Source organism: Tachyglossus aculeatus, chromosome 5 (assembly GCF_015852505.1).
Source record: "Tachyglossus aculeatus isolate mTacAcu1 chromosome 5, mTacAcu1.pri, whole genome shotgun sequence".
NCBI classification, from domain to species: domain Eukaryota; kingdom Metazoa; phylum Chordata; class Mammalia; order Monotremata; family Tachyglossidae; genus Tachyglossus; species Tachyglossus aculeatus.
Window position 1 is genome coordinate 90,761,249 of NC_052070.1, and position 20,426 is coordinate 90,781,674.

The window sequence follows — 20,426 nt, forward strand, 5'->3', positions numbered from 1 at the left end:
ATGTCCAAGGCTCTGCACGTTGCACCCAAAAAGAATGAAGCAAATCTGTTAAGAGTGCAAACATTGTTTATCATGGTAAAGACGTTGGTATTTCACCTTGTGACAAGAATGCACTCAGTGGTTTCCACTGCTAGTGAAGAGATCATCATATTAAGACATCAGGGTTCAAATACTTTTGCAGTAGCCTCCAGAGTAAAATATTCAAATCAGATCAAAAGTGCTCTGCACTGAATAAGGTGGGGGGAAGGGGGGGGGCAGTGAGAATACATAATTCACAAAAGGGTCACAGGCATCCCCAATTCACTCTAGAAAATCCATCTCCTGGTTATGTATCAAAAGAATATATGGGTGTGGTTCTCACTATTTAAATGATAGGAAAAAAAAGGGCCTGGGAAGGCATAATTCCAAGCAGAAATACAGTTGATCCAGATTATCAAACCCTCACATCCAAATTTAGGGTGGTGAGGAAGGGCACTCAGAAAATATGGACCCTGAGACACGGTGGCAGCCTATGCATTACCCTGACATCTTTAGTACAGTGCACACATAAGCGCTCAATAAATACGACTGAATGAAGTTATAATGCAAGGATGTCATTCGAGTACCATTTTTACAGAAGTCTGCCTGAATCCACTCTAACCTAGAATATTTCCCCAGGGTATCTTGACATGCCATTGCTTCCTCCCTCCCTGCCCCTGCCCTTCACCATTTGCTCTACAGCCACTTCACTCCAAAGTGCTTAGAACAGTGCTCTGCACATAGCGGGCGCTCAATAAATATGACTGACTGACTCCTCTCCCTGGAGCTGAGAGAGGTGAGGGCTCAGAGCTGAAAGTATTCATTCAGGTCATAATGGTGTCCGATGCCACACTAAGATGAACAGGAAGCAGACAGGTATAAACCTGGCCAAGCCTCCTACCCAGTGGCACACTAATTCACCTGCTCTTGCTCCCAGAATGATTCGACAAGTTCTTTACATTCACCCACTTCTAATGTTTGTACTTCTTACACAAACCCAGTTAAATTTATTATTTTAAAATTAGGATTCTCAATATTTTACTGCAGTAAAACTATGTTGTGGGAAAAGACGCTGAGAAGGTATGTTCTCACCTTATGCTTGGACCAGGACACAGCAGCAGAATTAGGGAATATTTTTCCAACAAGATGAACCTATTTGGATGCAGGCCACTGAGGTGTCAGAAGAAAAGTTGTGCACATCCAGTTGGATGCAGCTACTACAAAAATGCAAATTTGTTTTTAACACAGGGCTCTCCAAGACTGCAACCCCTTTACTGAAGGAGAAATAGAGGTGTCCTAAAATAGGTGCCAGGTTGGGTGGCAGGGCTGTTGGGCTACTGAGCTGGTTTTATTTCTGCTGTGACACCTTGGGCATGTCACACCTTATCTGTGCTTCAGTTTTCTCATCTGTAAAATGGGGATTAAGTCCTACTCTCTCTTACCTAGACCATAAGTCCCATGTGGGACAGATTGTGCCCAACCTGATAACACTGTATCTACCCCAGTGCTTAGAACTGTGCTTGGCACATAGTAAGTGTACTCTCCCAAGCGCTTAGTGGAGTGCTTTGCACACAGAAAGCACTCAATAAATATGACTGAAAGAATGCTTAACAAAGATCATAATTATTACAATTATTAACCTAAAGAATCCCTTTTAATCTTTGCTAATTGATCACAACTGTAATGAATGAACATAAAAGCAATTTAGTAAAGTCTTGAAGACAAATCTACCCAGTTCTATTTGTAACCTATAAAGAAATAAACTTTTTAAACGTGAGGGCAATCTAAATTTTCAAGCGTCAAGAAGAACTTGTGCGCGCACACACACACACACACACAAAAACGGTGGATGGTATCTTCTCATTCCTCAGTGAAGCCAGATAATTTCCAATGGCATTTATTGCTCTGCTATTATTACTATGAGTAGGTCAATTTTAAAACTACTCTCAGAAGGCTTAAGGCCACAGAATTACATTTATATGGAATTAAGAGCTCGCCAGAAAAACTATTTGGAAATTGTCAGTTAAATTAGAAAGAGGATTTATGATGTAACATCAGGTACAAGTGTTTTGAATTCGAACTTACACACTATGTGCCTTCAAACCTGTTAAATAATAATTATGAAATGATAACTAAGTTTAAGTGAACAATTCTGTGGGCTAAGGAGAGAAGGAACCTTAGTTCAATTCTGTGGAGTAAGGAGAGCAGGGAAATTAGTTTCGTAGTTTAATTAAAAGCGTCTTCAAGTCTTGCCAAATACCGATTCAGTTTATCAGACAAAAGTTATGGGCTTCAACATCACAGGACTGTGAAGAGCTGGAGTTCATTAAAGTCCCTGGCTTGGAGGATTTGTAACATTGGGGTGGGTTTTGCCAGTTAACTAAACTGCCTCATTAGCCTTCCCTGCTACCTACCTAGATACTCCCATGCATACTCCTGCTCCTTTCTCCCATCCCCACTTTCTCCCAGCCCACCTCTGACTCACCCAAGCCCACTAGAGAAGCAGGGAGACTTTCCAAACAACTCCTTCTATGCCATGATTTTTAACTAAATGACAAGAAGATGCATACTTGCTGAGAATATTTACAACAAATTAAGAAAGTTAATATCGCTAGTGTAACATCTATTTTCTCCATTTCAAAAACGAGGATCCCTAAAAACAAAACCTTGAACAAATCATGCAAACAAGATGATGGTCTTGCTGTTCATTTCCATTTTTCTTATAGGAAAAAAGAAATCACCTTATCTAAAAGGTAAGAATATCAGGGAATTCCAGAGTAATTAATAACACTTTAGTTCTTTTTTAAGTGAATTTGAACACTTAATTTTTTTAGGGGGTAGCAGCTGAAAAATGATCAGTATAAGAAATAACTGTGGTATTGTGTCCACAAAATTTAGCACACATTGTTCACAAAACTACAAAATTGTACAATGGATGGTTGCAGTGAAAATGTATTTTAAGTGGCCAAATTAAATGAGAATGTATGTGTAATTAGACGATGAATTTCCTAATCCATGCCTGGAAGCAAAATCTGTATGCTTAAACACATAGTTTCATCCCTTCAGAGTGTATTTTTTACTTAGTTTACCATTTTCTAGAACTGTACTTGTTTTCAATGAAACTAATTCTCATCATTTAAACCTTAATGAATATTTATAAAAACTGATTTTAAAAAAGAATGTGTTCAGAATTTCATATTGAACAATAACAAAAAATATTGCTTCCTTTATCATTTCAGTTTCATTAGAAGATTAATGGTAACTACACATATTAAAATTATTCATTGTTGTGAGTAATCAATTTATAGAACATAGCAGCAACTACTCAAACCTTTTTCTGATGTTGGCATGCCTTAAACTAGACAAAATATGGGACTTTATAAAATGCCACAATTTGGCACCCCAAATTAAATATTTTGTGGGGTATAAGCAAGGAAAAGATGAAGTCTCATAATGCAGTAATGAGAGTCCTGCAGTCTACTTGATGGTTATGAAACTTGGAAGGATAAAGGGATATATGTAACCTTCTCATATTATTTTATAACTGAACAGCCTGTCTGATTGAAAACTTGAACTTTAAAAAACCAAGTTTTAAGAGATATTAAAAGAAAAAAGTATTTCATCTTTCAAATCAGTCATTACTGGACATGTATGTTACCTCAACGATATCCGAGTTGGTTCTGCTCTCGTGCGGTTCATTATATTCTGTGTACTTGAGGAGAACTTTGTCCATATCAGTGCTGGCATACTGAAATAGTTTGTTAGAGCTGTTAAAAATGATGAGTGCTATTTCACAGTCACAGAGCACACTAAGTTCATAGGCTTTCTTCATTAATCCAAACTTTCTCTTGGTAAAGGTCACCTACACACACACAAAAAAAAAAAAAAGTGACAAAACAGAAATATTAAAATCTCATGGACTATCAAGTCTTAAAATGCTTAGTTTCTCATGTATTATGTATACAAACACGTAATTAGTCCAATGTGTTTCAAGTCCTATTCCTTTAAAAAAAATCCAAAATGTAAAAAAAAATTAGAATTTGTACATAATTACTTCCGAGTCAACCATGTTTTCACAATTAAATAGCCAATATATGTATCGCAGCCACAGAGGCTGTTATAATAAGATGCCAGGCAATTTTAACACCTTTACCGAATGCAAAATGTTGGCATTCTTAAAAAGAGTTTGACTAGATATGGTGGTTTAGCAGGACTTAGCCAGTGATTCACAGAGGAGACCATCTCTTCAGACAAAGATAGGATACTCCACTTAATGGAAGGAAGATGAAAAGCAACCCTCAAGCGAACTGATAAGATTTTTTCTTTTTCTTTTCCTATAGAATATCATCACAGTGATGCCTCTCTTCAAGGGAAAGTCCACTCCCCACTTTCCCTGTCTTCACAGTAGAACTGCTAGCCCAGAGAAGATTAAATAGCTATCTAGTTAAGAGTATTTTGTATCACAGCTGATTCTGAACTTTAAAACCTCTTTCAAACCATTCACTTCAGCTAATCGCTGATATTGCTATAGCAACCAAACAGCCCTTTAAAGCTAGGGATTTTTTCAAAAAAAATTTCTCTAGTTGGCAGCATCTACTTCCAAATGAGCCCTTGTAAATTAGGACACAGGTTTTCCAAACAAATGTTTACCTTTCATGAAGATAACAAATGGATACATTTCCTGTGCATTAAGGGAATGATTGTATTTAGAAACTCTTTGTTAAACACTGTTTACACAACAACATTTGAACATAGTTGCAAGACAAGTTTGGGACCAATTACAGGAAAGGCATTCTTTATACCATAACTTTCCTTTACTTTCAGCAACATACATACTCACTGTTGAGGGAATAACACAAACACTTCGCCTGAATGTGCATTTTCACTATACATTTTGGCTATAATATGATGGCAAAATCAGGGATCATTCTCAATCAATCAATCAACTGTATTTATTGAGTGCTTACTGTGTGCAGAGCACTGTACTAAGCGCTTGGGAGTACAAGTTGGCAACATATAGAGACAGTCCCTACCCAACCGTGGGCTCACAGTCTAGAAGGGGGAGACAGAGAACAAAACCAAACATATTAACAAAATAAAATAAATAGAATAGATATGTACAAGTAAAATAAATAGAGTAATAAATATGTACAAACATATATACATATATACAGGTGCTGTGGGGAAGGGAAGGAGGTAAGGCGGGGGGGATAGAGAGGGGGAGGAGGGGGAGAGGAAGGAGGGGGCTCAGTCTGGGAAGGCCTCCTGGAGGAGGTGAGCTCTCAGTAGGGCCTTGAAGGGAGGAAGAGAGCTAGCTTGGTGGATGTGGGGAGGGAGGGCATTCCAGGCCAGGGGGATGACGTGGGCTGGGGGTCGATGGCGGGACAGGCGAGAGCGAGGTACGGTGAGGAGATTAGCAGCAGAGGAGCGGAGGGTGCGGGCTGGGCTGTAGAAGGAGAGAAGGGAGGTGAGGTAGGAGGGGGCGAGGTGATGGAGAGCCTTGAAGCCGAGGGTGAGGAGTTTCTGCCTGATTCTCCTGTGTGTATCAGGATGCAGCACTACTGAGCAAAAAAAAAAAAAAAAAATGGCAGTCCGTGCGACTTTAAATACTGTGCATTACAACAAGAATTTTCCTGAATAGGTGTTTCTGCAAGAACATGAGCTCGTTATGAGCAGGGAAAGTGTCTGCTAATTTTGCTGTACTGTACTCTCCCTAGGGCTTAGCAGAGTGCTCTGCACATAGGAAACGTTCAATACAATTGATTGAACATAGGTCCTGTGTCATAGGATAACTGAAGGGTCTAATAGTCTTTTTCACCTTAAACTTTTGAGAAACAGAAAAAAATCCTTGGAAAATAAGCAAAATATGAAAATACCAACTGGTAACAAGCAACTTGGAAGGAAGATGACAAGCAAATAATTTCTTTCAGAATTTTCAGAGTGCATTTAATGTGCAAGTTGATTTTCTGTATTTTGGAAGAGCCCCTTTCCCTTTCAGAGATTTAGAGAAGGAATCATAAAGGGAAAAGAATTACTTATTCCCATTTCACGATAATATCTAGACAGGAGAAATTACTATGACTCTGTATCCTGTGGTGGAAAAAAGATAGCAAAGGAAAATAAATGCAAAGCAAGAGTGGGAGGTTTGGTTTCTGTTTTCACTGGAGAAGACCAACAGTGATCTTGGAAGAAGCCCTAATTGAATGGATTTTTAAAGCAGTTTAATGTGGTCTGAAGCAGACGAAAAATGTGAAACCTAATTGTCACTCTGGTCCTAAAATGATTCAGCAATACTCAGCACCATTTGAGTATGCCCTAAGTAAAAAGCACTGTGTTAGAAACTCAGAAACTAGACAAACTTCCGGTGACTTTTGGTCAATTCACACAACTCACCTGCAAATGATGAGTTTGGTATGGGAGGCCTATGTGAAAAAATAAAGGGAATCTCTGGTATCCTTTCAACTTGCATTTTTCTGACTTTTCTAAGACACCAAGTCCCAGACGTTATATTCTCTTACCTGTCATCATTTAGCTGAATGCCATCATGCCCACAGTTTCCCTAGGAGGACAGACCTGCTCAGGTGCCTCCAAAGAGAGACTAGTAATTCTGACTTTCTTGCTCTCTATATTTAGTAGCATTTGGCTCAGGGTTTCAGAGATCTGGGAGATTCTGGACAGAAGTGAATTTCTACATCTGTGAACTCTGAGAGTGAAGGTTTGACCAACTGATCCTCCAACAAATCAAAGTTTGGGTGACTCCTGGGCCCACTCTGCTACTTCCAAGAGAAGTTCGACAAGTAAATCTGAACTGCACCCAAAAATTTGGAGTAGAACTAGAACAGCTCCAAAACTTAGGGAGTAAACTAGCAAGCCAATGATTTCCAGGCTCCTTGGTTCGTTTCCCTTGTGAAGAACCTAGTTGGCTACTTCAATCAATCATATTTATTGAGCACTAACTGTAATAATGGTATTTGCTAGGTGCTTACTAGGTGTAAGGCACAGTCTAAACGCTGGGGAAGATACAAGCTAAACAGGTTGAACACAGTCCCTGTCCCACCTGGGGCTCACAATCTTAATTACATTTCACAGATGAGGTATCTGAGGCAAAGAGAAGTTAAGTGGCTTGCCCAAGGTCACACAGCAGACACATGGCTGTACAAACAACTTGGGAGAGTACAATTCAAGAGAATTAGCAGGCTCATTCCCAGCCCACAACGACCTTAGTACTTCAGGGTTAAACAGATTAGAACTGCATTATCTCAGCTCTGCTCAGATGTCCTGTACAGATTCATCCACTTCTAGGCAATGCCATGACCCTGCACTGAACTCAAGGCACACAGGCAAGTTTTTATTTTTTCCTCTTTCTGCATGCATCATTGTACTGTTAAAAAGTTTTCCTAGTAAACTTTTCAATATAATCTTTTATTTTTTGTTATTTGGATAAACCCACTAATTCCAAATTTGAAAAAAAAAAAAAAAGACAGGGAACAACAGATACTGTTGCTGCTGGAAGGCTGTAAGAGAAGTCCCCGGAAGGGCTGGACCCAAACAACATTTGAAAGTAGGCAGTGTTCTAGGTGGTAGAAAATGGGGAAAGGGGGAAATGCCTGGGTGAGGCAAACCAGACTACGCCTTGTCAAAGGGCCTGGAAATAAGACATCAGATGTTTCCCTAACTTTTCAGGCTTGATTAATCACATTTAGTATATCCCAACTCTCTCTCTTTCTCTCCCCACTCTCTGTATATGGAGGGAGAGTATAAATTGTACCAGTCTGGGTCACTGCTTTTGAGCACTCTACTTGCCTTAGAGATGTCGACAGTCAACAATTCTGTGAAAGTGCCAGGTAATAGGCAGAGGTGGAAAAGGAGAGAGGAGAAAGTAAGATGAACAGAAGGCAATTAGTAAAACCTAATGTCAGGACCTTCGATTCTTGAGTTACGGAAGCAGTTAAACAGCACAGGAAAGCTATGGCCCCCTGGGGCAGAAGGCCTGGATGAGAAGTAGTGTGGCCTAGTGGAAAGAGCACTGGGAGCACTGGGTAAGAGGCATGGGAGTCAGAGGATCTGGGTTCTAATCCTAGCTCTGGCATCTGTTTGCTGCATGACCTTGGACAAGTCACTTAACTTCTCTGTGCTTAAGTTACCTCATCTATAAAATGGGGATTAAGACTTTGAGCCCTATATGGGACATAAGGACTGTGTCCAACATGATCATCTTGTATTTACCCTAGCACTTTGTACTGTGCCTGCCAGATAGGAAGTGCTTAACAAATACCTTAAAATAAAATTAAAAAAAGAAAAAGATGAGGAAGAAAATGAGTAGGAACAGCAACTGCTGTTGAAGCAAAAACAAGGACAGTAACCTGGGGTAGAGCAGAGGCAGGGAAATCCAGGTGCACACAAGGAGCAGCATGGTCTAGTGGAGAGAGCACAATCCTTAAACAAGTCATTTAAATTCTTGGTGCCTCAAACTCCTCACCTGTAAAGTGGAGAAAAAATACCTGTTCTCCCTCCCAACTTGGACTGTGAGCCCATGTGGACAGGAACTGTTTTTGACCTGATTATCTTGTAACTGCCCTAGCACTTAGTACAGTGTTTTGCAAATAGTAAGAGCTTAACAATTATCAAAATTAGCATTATTATTAAATATTTCTACTAGTATTTCCCTCTTGTTTTAATCTGGCTTCTGCGCCCTTCACTCCATGGAAACTGCCCTTTCAATAGTCACCAATGATCCCCTTCTTGCCATAGTCTCCACTCCAGCCTAATCCTCCTCGGCCTCTCGGCTACCTTCAACACCACTGATCAATTCTTTCTCAGCAGTATTATCTAAACTGGACTTCACTGACACTGTCCTCTCTTGGTTCACCTCTGGCCACTCAAGTCTCTTTTGCAGGCTCCTCCTCTGCCTCCCACTCTCCTAAATGTGGGAGTCCCTCAAGGTCAGATCTAAGTAGCCCCTTCTATCCTCCATCTACACCCATGCCCGTGGAGAACTCATTTGTTCCCACGGGTTCAACTACCATCTCTCTGCAGATGATTCCCAAATCTATACCCCTCACCCTGACCCATCTCCTCCTCTGCAGCCTCGTATTTCCTCCTGCCTTCAGGATAGTTCTACTTGGATGTTCCTCCGACACCTCAAACTTAAAATGTCCAAAACTGAGCTCATTTTCTTCCCACCTAAATCCTGTCTTCCCCTTGACTACTTTCCCATCACCACAGAGTGCACCACCATCCTACGCCTGACAAACTTGTAACCTTGGCATTGTCAGACTCATCTCTCTCCTTCAATCCACATATTCTGTCACCAAATCCTGTCGGACTGTACCTTCAAGACATTGCTAAAACCTGCCCTTTCCTCTCCATCCAAACTTCCCCTATGCTTATCTAAGCACTTATGCTAACACTCCTTGACTACTGCACTACCCTCCTGGCTGACCATCCTGTGTTCTCTCTCTCCCCATTCCAGTCCATACTTCACTCAGCTGTCTGGATCATTTTTCTAAAACAAAGTTGAGCCCATCTTTCCCTACACCTCAATCTGCCCATCCACCTCCACCTCAAACAGAAACTCCTTACCACTGGCTTTAAAGCACTCAATCACCTTGCCTCCTCCTACATTACCTTACTGATTTCGTACTACAACCCAGCTCAAAAACTTCCCTCCTTTAATACCAACCTACTTACTGTACCACAATCTCATCTATCTCACCACTGACCCCTTGCCCACATCTTGCCTCTGGCTTGGAACTCCCTCCCCCTTCCTAGCCTACAGACCATCACTCTCCCAGCCTTCAGGGCCTTATAAAAATCACAATTCTTCGAAGAGGTCTTCCCTAAGTCCTCATTTTCCCTACTCCCTCTCCCTTCTGCACCACCCTTATACTTGTACCCTTGAATATCAACACTTGAAATTCACCCCACCCTCAGCACTTATGAATATATCCGTAATTATTTTAATGTCTGTCTCACCCTCTAGACTATAAGATCCTTGTGGATAGGGAATATGTCTACCAACTCTGTTGTACTGCACTCTCCCAACTGCTTAGTACAGTGCTCTGCAGAAAGTAAACAGTCGATAAATACTATTGTGCTTGACTGACTTCTCCAAAGCTTCTTTAAAGAAGCCAGTTACACTGACAAATTTGAATTATTGTTCAATGACTACCTGGAGACGAAGGCCAGCAGATGCTTCAGTAAAGTAGCAACGTACCTCCAATGTGGCTATTGCAGCCAGCAGCAAATATATTACTTAAGAGTAATGTGGGTTTTAACTGTACCCAAGGGCTGCACATATAAATTTAGAAGCAAACAAGTATCACACTAGGAGGGTCAATGGCACCAGGCTTGTTAAATGTTTATTTACAAATTAACAGAATTCATGATGAAATGCTTCAGTTTCCTTGTGTTAAACCCTCTAATAGCAGAAAACCTATTAAAGGTGCATAAGATTTGAGAACCTGGAAGTTTTGATGGAATATTCTGTTCTCATCATCTTAATAATATAATAGTAAAAAGGATATAGGTCCTGGATTCTAATCCCAGCTCTGTCATTAACCTGCTGTGTAACCTTGGACATGTCAACATAACTTCTCTGGGCCACAGTGTCCTCATCTGAAAATGGGGATTCAATACCTGTTCTCCTGCCAATTTAGACTGTGAACCCCATGTGGGACAGGGACAGTGTCTTTCCTGATTATCCTGTATCTACCTCAACAATCGATCAATCATTCAATCAATGGTATTTACAATGTGTAGAGCACTGTACTAAGCCCTTGGGAGAGTACAGTGCAACAGAATCTTCAGAAATGTTCCTTGCCCATAACGGGATTACAGTCTAGAAGGGGAAACAAACATGAATAAGTAATTTATAATATGTAATATAAAAATATGACATAAGTACACAGTAAGTGTTTAACAAAAACCACAATAGTTCTCAGCGGACATTATGTATGTTCAACTTGACTAAGTTCTTTGAAGCTATTACAAATTCATTCTCACCTCTCTTCCACAATACATGGCAAAGGAGTAATTCTTTTTATAGGCGAAAATGTTTGTTTCAGGGTTTTGTGTTTGCTTATTTTTTTTGACATTAAACCAATCTCGCTTCCTCCAGTATTTCAATACCAACAGCCTGCCCTGAATGTTCCTTACTAAACAGTGTACCATGATAAGTATTTATTTTCCTATAGTCAAGTTATCTGACAAGTCAAAGAATGGGAATGAGGTGGGCAAGGATGCAGGCACAGAAGAAAAGAGCCTTGATAAAAAGGGAAATGGAGACGTGGTGGTAGGTAAGACTTGTCAGTAATGTTGATTCTGGAAAATGGAACCAGGGTCTTGAACAGCTACTTGATGGTGGCAAGGATAACAAAGTGGTTCCTCAAGTAAGGCCTTTACCTGCCTTTTTCCTACCTAAGTTCCTGCTCTCCTGCTGTAACTACTAAGCACTTATTTTAACTTTCTTCCCAATTAGTAATAACCATTCTAGTACTTTTCCAAAGTAAAAAGGTGCATGACTGATTAACTTGGGGTCATCGGAGTGGTGCCCTCAGGGATGGGTCAATGGCATCAATGGTTTATATAGAAGATCTGATGTTTCTCAAGACTGGTAAAATTGCTTAAATCTTGAAAGATCTGAGATAAATTCCATGTAACTCATTATCAGATGCAGAAATGATCCAATGAAGACAAAATGAGATTCAGTAGCTTAACTAGTATATGCAAAGACAAACCCAAGATGCCCACATAGTATGGGAAAGGCTTACTGGGGAGAGGTACAGAACAAAAGAAATACTTCCACAATTGGGCCCTTCTGCTGCCAGCTGTAATTTCAAAACCTACTTTATCAAGTTCTGTTTTGAATACACACACTATTGAAGGGAAAAGTAGTTTCACTTTTAGTCTCAAAGCCACGACTTTATTGAGACAAGATGGTATTGCTTACAGCCATGTTATTTTTTTAAATGGTCTATTAATTCCTTTCACAATGAAAAGCTTAAGATTCTTATCTATCCTCTACCAATTAAATTTTCTGTAAACTATTACAACTCTGAAAAGTCACTCTCAAAACAGCCATAAATGTTTGCAAATGATTTAAAATCAGAATTAAATCGCCATAGAATTTCCAGCCTTTGCTTGTTTTTTTTCTAGATTTACCACTTAGCTAACATTTTAGCATAACAAACTAATATAGGGCCCCACTATGAAATGTACTTTAACAAAGTACATTTAATTTCTACTTTCATTCTGGCCTTTACTTCATCTATTCATTAATTTTTATTAATACCAAAGTGTTTTCTCCAACTATTAATAATAATAATAGTACTAATAATAATAGTACTTGTTAAGCACTTCCTGTGTGTCAAGCACTGTTCTATGGACAGGACTGTTACTGCATGTTGCACTGTCAGGTGATCAAAAGTAATTATCTATTCTATTTTAAATTTGATCTAAATTTTATTTCCACCTCCAGTATCCTGGTTTGGCAAAAATCTTCATGGTGGGCCCATTTTCAAGAACCACACTGAATAAATGGGGCTAGATTCTTTGCTTACAGGTAGGGGTGGAACGGAAAACAGGGTGGGAAACTTTCTGCAAGTTGATCAAGTGGAATGAGAGGAACTCCCTTTCCTTGAAATGCACCGGATCACATCTCCCCATCTTCTAAAATCCCACCTCCCTGAAGAAGCTTTCCCCAGGCAACTCACAGGAGCAGCGTGGTTTAGTGGAAAGACCACAGACCTGGGAGTCAGAGGATCTGATTCTAATTTGGGCTCTGCCATTTGCCTCCTGTGTGACCTTGGGCAAGTCACCTAATTCAGCGTGGCTCAGTGGAAAGAGCCCGGGCTTTGGAGTCAGAGGTCACGGGTTCAAATCCCGGCTCCACCACTTGTCAGCTGTGTGACTTTGGGTAAGTCACTTCACTTCTCTGTGCCTCAGTTCCCTCATCTGCAAAATGGGGATGAAGACTGTGAGCCCCCCGTGGGACAATCTGATCACCTTGTATCTCCCCCAGCGCTTAGAACAGTGCATAGTAAGTGCTTAATAAATGCCATCATCATTATTATTATTACTATTAATTCTCTGTACCCCAGTTTTCTCAGCAGTGAAATGGGGATTCCATGCCTGTTCCTCTTCCGTCTTAGACTGTGAGCCCCACGTGAGGCAGGGCCTTTGTTTCATCTGATTAACCTATATCTACCTCAGGGATTAGAACTGGGCTTGACACATACTAAGCACTTAAATTCCCTAATCAATCAATCGTATTTATTGAGCACTTACTGTGTGCAGAGCACTGTACTAAGCGCTTGGGAAGTACAAGTTGGCAACATACAGAGACAGTCCCTACCCAACAGTGGGCTCACAGTCTAACTATAAATTACACCACTCTAATCATATAAACCCAACAGCCACCTTTATTACATATTTTATTTCTATCCTCAGCCTTTATATACATAACCACGGGAATGATCAAGTATTTATTTTGCTATTTCACCTCAACATATTTACATTACTACCTGCTCCCTCTATTTGCAAATAATTTTAGTCAATCTCCCTATTAGACAACAAGGGCCTGGACTGCTAAGAATATGGGCTTTGTGTTCTGTCCCAAGAATACTAAGAACTTAGTTATCTGCACTCAGTAGAAGCTCACTGGAATCAGTCAAGCAATCCATCAAAGGATTATACAGAGCTTTCTGCATGCAGAGCATTATTCTATGTGCTTAGAGAGTACAACTGGTGTTGGTAGACAAGATCCCTGCCCTGAAGGAGCTTACTATCTAGTGAAAATGGACACTGAGAGGATACTATACTCATGTGAAGTATCTCAATGACATATATATATATGAAATGCAGTTCCTTTCTGTAAGTTCTTTAAGATCCTTTCTATAAATTCAAGACTGTCCCTATTTAAAAAGTTCCATTTTATTCATCCTGAACACTGAACTCCAAGTTAACTGGCAGAGTCATTTAACAGTTGTTTAAGTATCTCAAGAATCAGTTTTGAAAGCTAACACAGGAGGTGGAAAAGAAGTAGCAATACAATGGACAAAAATAATAGGAAAAGGAAGGGAAGTGATGACTATACCTTAAGATACAGCTACTCTGAAAGATTTAACATAATAATGGAATAAACTAAATGTACTAGTACCTCCTTACAAATAAGAGAAATTATAATTCTCCATTAAGCAATATTGTGGATCTCATCTTTATTTCTCTTTCTTGCTGTTTTTTTCCCCAAAACCTCATCTATTCGCTCTGACTCATGAATTGCATTGTATCCAGACTTCATGTAATGAAAACACACACTACAGCAGAACTGACTACATATGAATAATATCTGTTTGGATGTCCCTCACTTTAAACTAGAAATGTGTTTTCTGAGATGACTATGCAAAAGAAGGAGGCGTAAACTTAGTTTTACATAAGAAGAATTAAGGTCAAAATGAAAAAAGAGAGCTGTGTATTCACTCTGCAGGAACTAAAAGCTCAATCCTTAATGTCTATAATGCCGTTTAGGTTAGGGACACAAACAGCCTTAGGCTTAAAATATTTTCGAGCGGTAAATTTGCAAAGCAGTGCAGAACTTATTTATTTATGTATGTATATTAATGCCTGTCTTCCCCTCTACAGTGTGAGATTGTGGGCAGGGAATTTTTCTGTTTGTTATTGTATTGTACTCTCCCATGGGCTTAATAAAGTCGTTTGTGCACAATAAGCACTCAATAAATAGGACTGAATGAACTCATGGATTGCTGTCAAAAAGGCAGAATCCTTTCAATGTAAGTTCACTTAGAGTGGGCTTCAAGTTAAGTCCTCTAAAAAATAATTTTGGCCCCAGTTGATGGAAGTAACAACATAACAATGCAAGCTGAAGAAATGAGGAAATTTAAGTATTTTGAGGGCAGATTATGCATCCTATTTCTAAACTTGTTGCCACAGTGCAAATTATTTTAAAACCATACACAAGATAGAGTTGTAGAACAAACAGAATAAGAAGCTTATTTTATTAATTTTGCTTTCCTGGCGCATGTTTCATATTATGGGCAATCTATAATTTCAAGAAGAATTCTTGTGTATTGCATGAAATACAGGCACACACTTGAATAGCACCTTCCTGATATCAGACACAAAAACTGGGCCTTTCCCCTGACATTCAGAAGAGACAGTCCTAAAAGTTGTTCTTGTATTACCATCATGTTGCCTTTATCAAAACATTACGAGGCTGCTGATTCCCCAACTTAAACAGTAAAATGGCCATAGGATCGTCCATCATTAATAAACTCTCGTAAAGATGTGATTTCTCTGGGCAAGATAATATACACAGTATCTATGTCCCAGCCAATGCAGCTTGTCATTTCATAGATTTGGGTATTCAGTAGATCAAATCCTATTTTCAATCATATTTATTGAGTGTTTACTGTGTGGAAAGCACTGTAATAAGCTCTTGGGAGAAGAAAATAAAACAGAATTGGTAAACATGTTCCCTGCCCACAACAAGCTTACCATCTAGAAAGGGAGACAGTCATTAATATAAAATAATAAATTACAGATAAGTACATAAATGCTGTGGGGCTGAGGATGGGATGAATAAAGGGTGGAAATCCAAGTGCATCCCCAGGAAATGTCCCATTTTTATTTCTGCCCAGCATGAATGTTGCCTTCTGGCAGCACTCAGACTTGAGAAGCAGCAAAGTCTAATGGATAGGGCACAGGAGTCAGAATGCCCTGTGTTCTAATCCCAGCTCCACCACTCGTATGCTGTGTGACCTTAGGCAGATCACTTCACTTCTCTGTGTGACAGTTATTAACTCATCTGTAAAATGGGGATTAAGACTGTGAGCCCCATTTGGGACATAGACTGTCTCCACTCTGATTAGCTTGTATCTACCCCAGCGCTTAGTACAATGCCTCAAACAGGGCTTAAATACGATGGGGAAAAGAAAAGTGTTTTTTCTGTTTCACTTGTCTTTCCTGTTCTTCCCTTCTTGACCTAGGGTATTAGAGCAGTCATGATTACCATGACAAGGCAGCCAGGCTCTATGAATTGTGCCCGCAAAGTTCAGAAAGGTTAGGGATGGCGGCAGTAGAGCAAGGAGATGAAGGAGAAAACTGGGCAAGCACTCCAGTTGGTCAACCAAGTGCACAGTCTTGAGCTCCAATCATAGGCAAGGCACTGTTACGCTGGGTCAAGGGCAAGAGGGGGTCTTTGGGAAGCCAATGGAAACATACCAGAACACTTGATCTGTGGCAGTGGAGCCACCAAATAGGGTTGGGGGTTCAGTGCAAGATCGAGTCAGGTCCTGGATATGGAGAAGGCAGAACAGAGGGAGACAACTACTAGATATCAGCAGAAAGATAAGGAAAAGGGAAATCAGGAGCCAGAGGGGAAGGAGAAAAAAGGGAAGGAGATGTTCAGAAGTCTTAGCTGTGGCAGGAGCTCTCAGAGGAGCTTCCATGGCAAGCCAAAGTGGCTACCTAGGTACCTCCACTTACCATTCATCCACTTAGCACTGACTTCTGTCTGCACACAGTAAGCGCTCAATAAATACAATTGAATGAATGAATGAATGAATGAATGAATGCTGAAAGGGAACTGTTTTCAAGAGGGTAATAGGTCAGTCCAGCAGGTGGCGCAAACAGGTAGAGACCTTAGTGGAGCCAAGAACATGGGTGCTAGTCCTGCTCTGAACTTTCTTTTTCTTTCTCTTTCTCTCTTTCTCTCTCTCTCATTACAGACGGCATTTTCCATATTAGGTATTGCAGCGATTGCAGCCAAAGCCTTATTTGTTACTGCTTATTTCATCTCATTCCACTTACATTTCTTCACTCCTTTGGTTCTAGTTTATTCTGTTGCTGAAATTTGCTTCAAGTTCTAATTCTCCATGTGATCTTTTTTAAATAGCGTCATTATTAACAAAGAGATGTGGATATCTGTGAATTACTGGATCCTTCAAAGGCAGGCCTTGTCCATTTGTTAATTCATCAAATCCCAGGAAATATCTAAGTCAATATGACCTCCAATTTCAGAATTTTGTCTCAAAAATATTCATTATGGTTGCATCAATTACTTCAGGATATACTGTGTCCATGTCTCATTGTCTGAACTACCACACACTCCATCTCAGTGAACTTTAATTATGCAAACAAGCAATCAGCCAATCTTTAACATGACCTCATTTGACTCTGCATATCCCTCCATCCTCTGTTCACTTACACTAACATCAGTCCCAAAGGAAGCCAGTTCTTGGATTACTTCCATGATAAATCCACACCTACTACCCAACTGTAAAAATAAATGTTCTTCAAAGCTTAAAATGTTGAGAAACATACAAACGATATCTGGAACTTCTTTATTATGCAGCAGTTTGAGAATGTGTAATATAATTGTCAAATTTTAAAAGTGTCACTCCCTGTAAAGTCTCCCAAGGGCATTGGACCTTTCACTCCTTTTACTTCAGGTTGTAATGCCTTTGGCCTGCCATGTGATCTCAGGTAAGCCCCTATCCTAGATGTTCCATGTGATGTCATAGTTCAGATGAAACAGATGGCCTAGAAAGCAGTTAAAATATCCAACTTTCCATTCAACCATGAAATTAGGACTTAACCAAAAAAAGTCATATTCAACTTACTCCTTACATTCCCAACCAAACCATCCTCCCTGTGACTTCCCCTTCACTGTAGACAGCACCACAATCCTCCCTGCCTCACAAACCTGTAACCCGGACAGTATCCTCATCTCTCTCATTCAACCCACATATTCAATGTTACTAACCTGTTGGGTTCTACCTTCATGACATTGTTAAAATCTGCCCTTACCTCTCCATTCAAACAATGCTGATCCAACCACTCATCCTATCCCACTTCGACTACTGCAGACTCCTTGCTGACCTCCCTGCCACTGTCTCTCCCTTCTCCAGTCCCTATCCCATTCTGTTTTCCAGATTGCTTTTCTACAGAAAGTTCAGTCCATGTTTTCCTACTTCTCAAGACCTCTAGTGGGTACCCTTCCACATCTGTGTCAAACAGAGACTTCTTACCATTGGCTTTAAAGAACTCAATCACCTTGCCCCCTCCTACTTTTTACCTCACTGATTTCCTACCACAAAACAGCATGCTCACTCTGCTCTCTCGTGCCAACCTACTCACTGTAGCTCAATATCATCTATTTCACTGCTGACCACATCCTGCCTCCAGCCTGGAACTCCCTCCCCCATCACAGCCAACAAACGATTATTCTTCTCACCTTCCAAGCCCTCCTAAAATTACATCTCCTTCAAGAGGTCTTCCCCAACTAAACCCTCATTTCTCCTAGTTCCTCTTCCTTCAGGGCCACCCTTGCACTTCTACCCTTTCAGGGTTTGATTCATTTATTCAGTCTTTTTTATTGAGCACAGAGCTTGATATTCACCCCATCCTCAGCCCCAAGCATTTATGTACATGTTCGTATTTATTTTAATGTCTATCTCCCCCTCTAGACTGTATGCTCCTTGTGGGCAGGAAACACGTCTACGAACTCTGTTGTATTGTACTCTCCCAAGCAGTCAGTAAGTACAGTGCTCTGCAAAAAGTAAGTGTTCAATACATATGACTGATTAACTCAAACCTTATTGCTTAGGGCATCTTCTATGGGTCACTTTTTACATCAAGTGACAGGGCCCGCCCCAAGAAACTGAAATTTAGTAGGTCAACTAGGCATCAAAACAATACTTGTCACAATGCGCTTTTGCAGGGCCAAATGACTGTTGAAAGAACTGGAGAGGTAGAGCCACAAGCAAGGACGATGAAGGAAGAGACGTTATAAAGATACAGTGAAGTGAAACTTTAAATGTCAAAGCTTAGCAGGACAACTGATGGAATGCAGTAGCATACAGACTTGCCTGGCGAGCAGAAATGACTCATGATGTACAGGCTATTGGAAAAATCACAATACCAAGATAGAACATTAAACGCTGGGACAAATGAAAATGACAGTTTAGCAAAAGACATTCTCCCTAAAAGGACTACCAACTTGGAACCTACAGCATAATGCTATATTCACTTTAAAACTGACAACTGCCAATATTAGCAGAATGATCCTTACAGTGATGTTGTCTCCTTTTCAAAGAATTGTAAGATCTTTGCAGTGTAGTTTTCTTCTCTGAGTATATATATTTGATTTTGTGTTGTTCAAACCCAACCTGTTGGGGTCAACTGACATCAACCTGACAGTTGGTAAATCATGGAGAGTCATCATGGAGAGTCATCAACTCATTAATTACTTGTAGAAAGGGGAGGAGTATCCAATGGATGTGGATTAGTAATTATTATTTCCAAGGTTTTAAATTGTGGATCTGTTCTGTGGGATCATATTAAGCAATCTATCTGGTCTAGCCTTAAGATGAAAGTCCATCAAGTAATTTTCCAATATTTTAATACACTGCAGTAATCTATGAGGCAGCAATTCCTAATTTCAAGCAAGAGTAAACAGTAAAATGCCTCTGTTAGCTTTTTAGCTGTCCTCACATTTTTCTTTTGTCAAGTTAAGTCTACTGATGATTATTACCTGATATTTGGCATACTGTCTGAGAATACAAAAACAGTATGATTGTGTACCTTTAACACACCCAAATATATATTGAAAATCCAGTTAAGACTTTTGAAATACATTTTGTTTCTATTGCTGTACTGTACTTTCCGAAATGCTTAGTGCAGTGCTCTTCACACAGTAAGCACTCAAATATGATTGAATGAATTAATCAATGGTATTTAGTGTATAAGCACTTACTATGTGCAGAGCACTGTACTAAGTCCTTGATCCATTTTTCCTAGGGCCCACTGGTTCAACTTGCAGTGAACACGCAGGTCAATAAACTCTTACTACACTTCCAACAATAAGGGGTCTCTAGTGAAAAACTAAAAATGTCCAACTGCAATATAAATTTGAGGTGAGTTCCAAGGAATCAGGCATAACATTTTAAGGGTTTCATAAAACTAAGGATCACAACCAACAATATCATAAGAAATATTGCAGGCAGATACTCTCCCCCCAAGCCCCCCCACACCACCTAAATTTGAATTTAGGTGCTAACGGCATTCTGCTGTGCCAGGGAAAATACTTTACCTACTACAGTAAAGTTATCAGTAATTAATAAAGACAGAAAAGATAGAAAAGGATAAATTTTACTGTGATTCAGTCTTACTGATGCCACAGTTAAACGTATGATAAGATCTTCCAGCTAGTATTAATAATTATGGTATTTTTTAAGTGCTTACTATGTGCCAGGCACTGTACTAAGCATTGGGGCAGATAAAAGCAAATCGGGTTGGACCCAATTCCTGTCCCACATGTGGCTCATGGTCTCAAACCCCCTTTTGCAGATGATGCAACTGAGACACAGAGAAGTGAAGTGACTTGCCCA

At 39.9% G+C, this 20,426-nt stretch overlaps 1 protein-coding gene across 7 annotated transcripts in view; it reads right to left on the reverse strand.

Annotated features, from left to right (window-relative positions):
- MEF2A (myocyte enhancer factor 2A) overlaps positions 1–20,426 on the reverse strand; it is a 182,730-nt gene that overhangs the window by 77,855 nt on the left and 84,449 nt on the right. For all 7 annotated transcript variants that reach the window (XM_038747496.1, XM_038747500.1, XM_038747495.1 and 4 more), the window contains one exon: positions 3,677–3,880. In XM_038747496.1, coding sequence (XP_038603424.1) covers positions 3,677–3,880 — 204 coding nt within the window. The remainder of the gene's footprint in view (positions 1–3,676; positions 3,881–20,426) is intronic.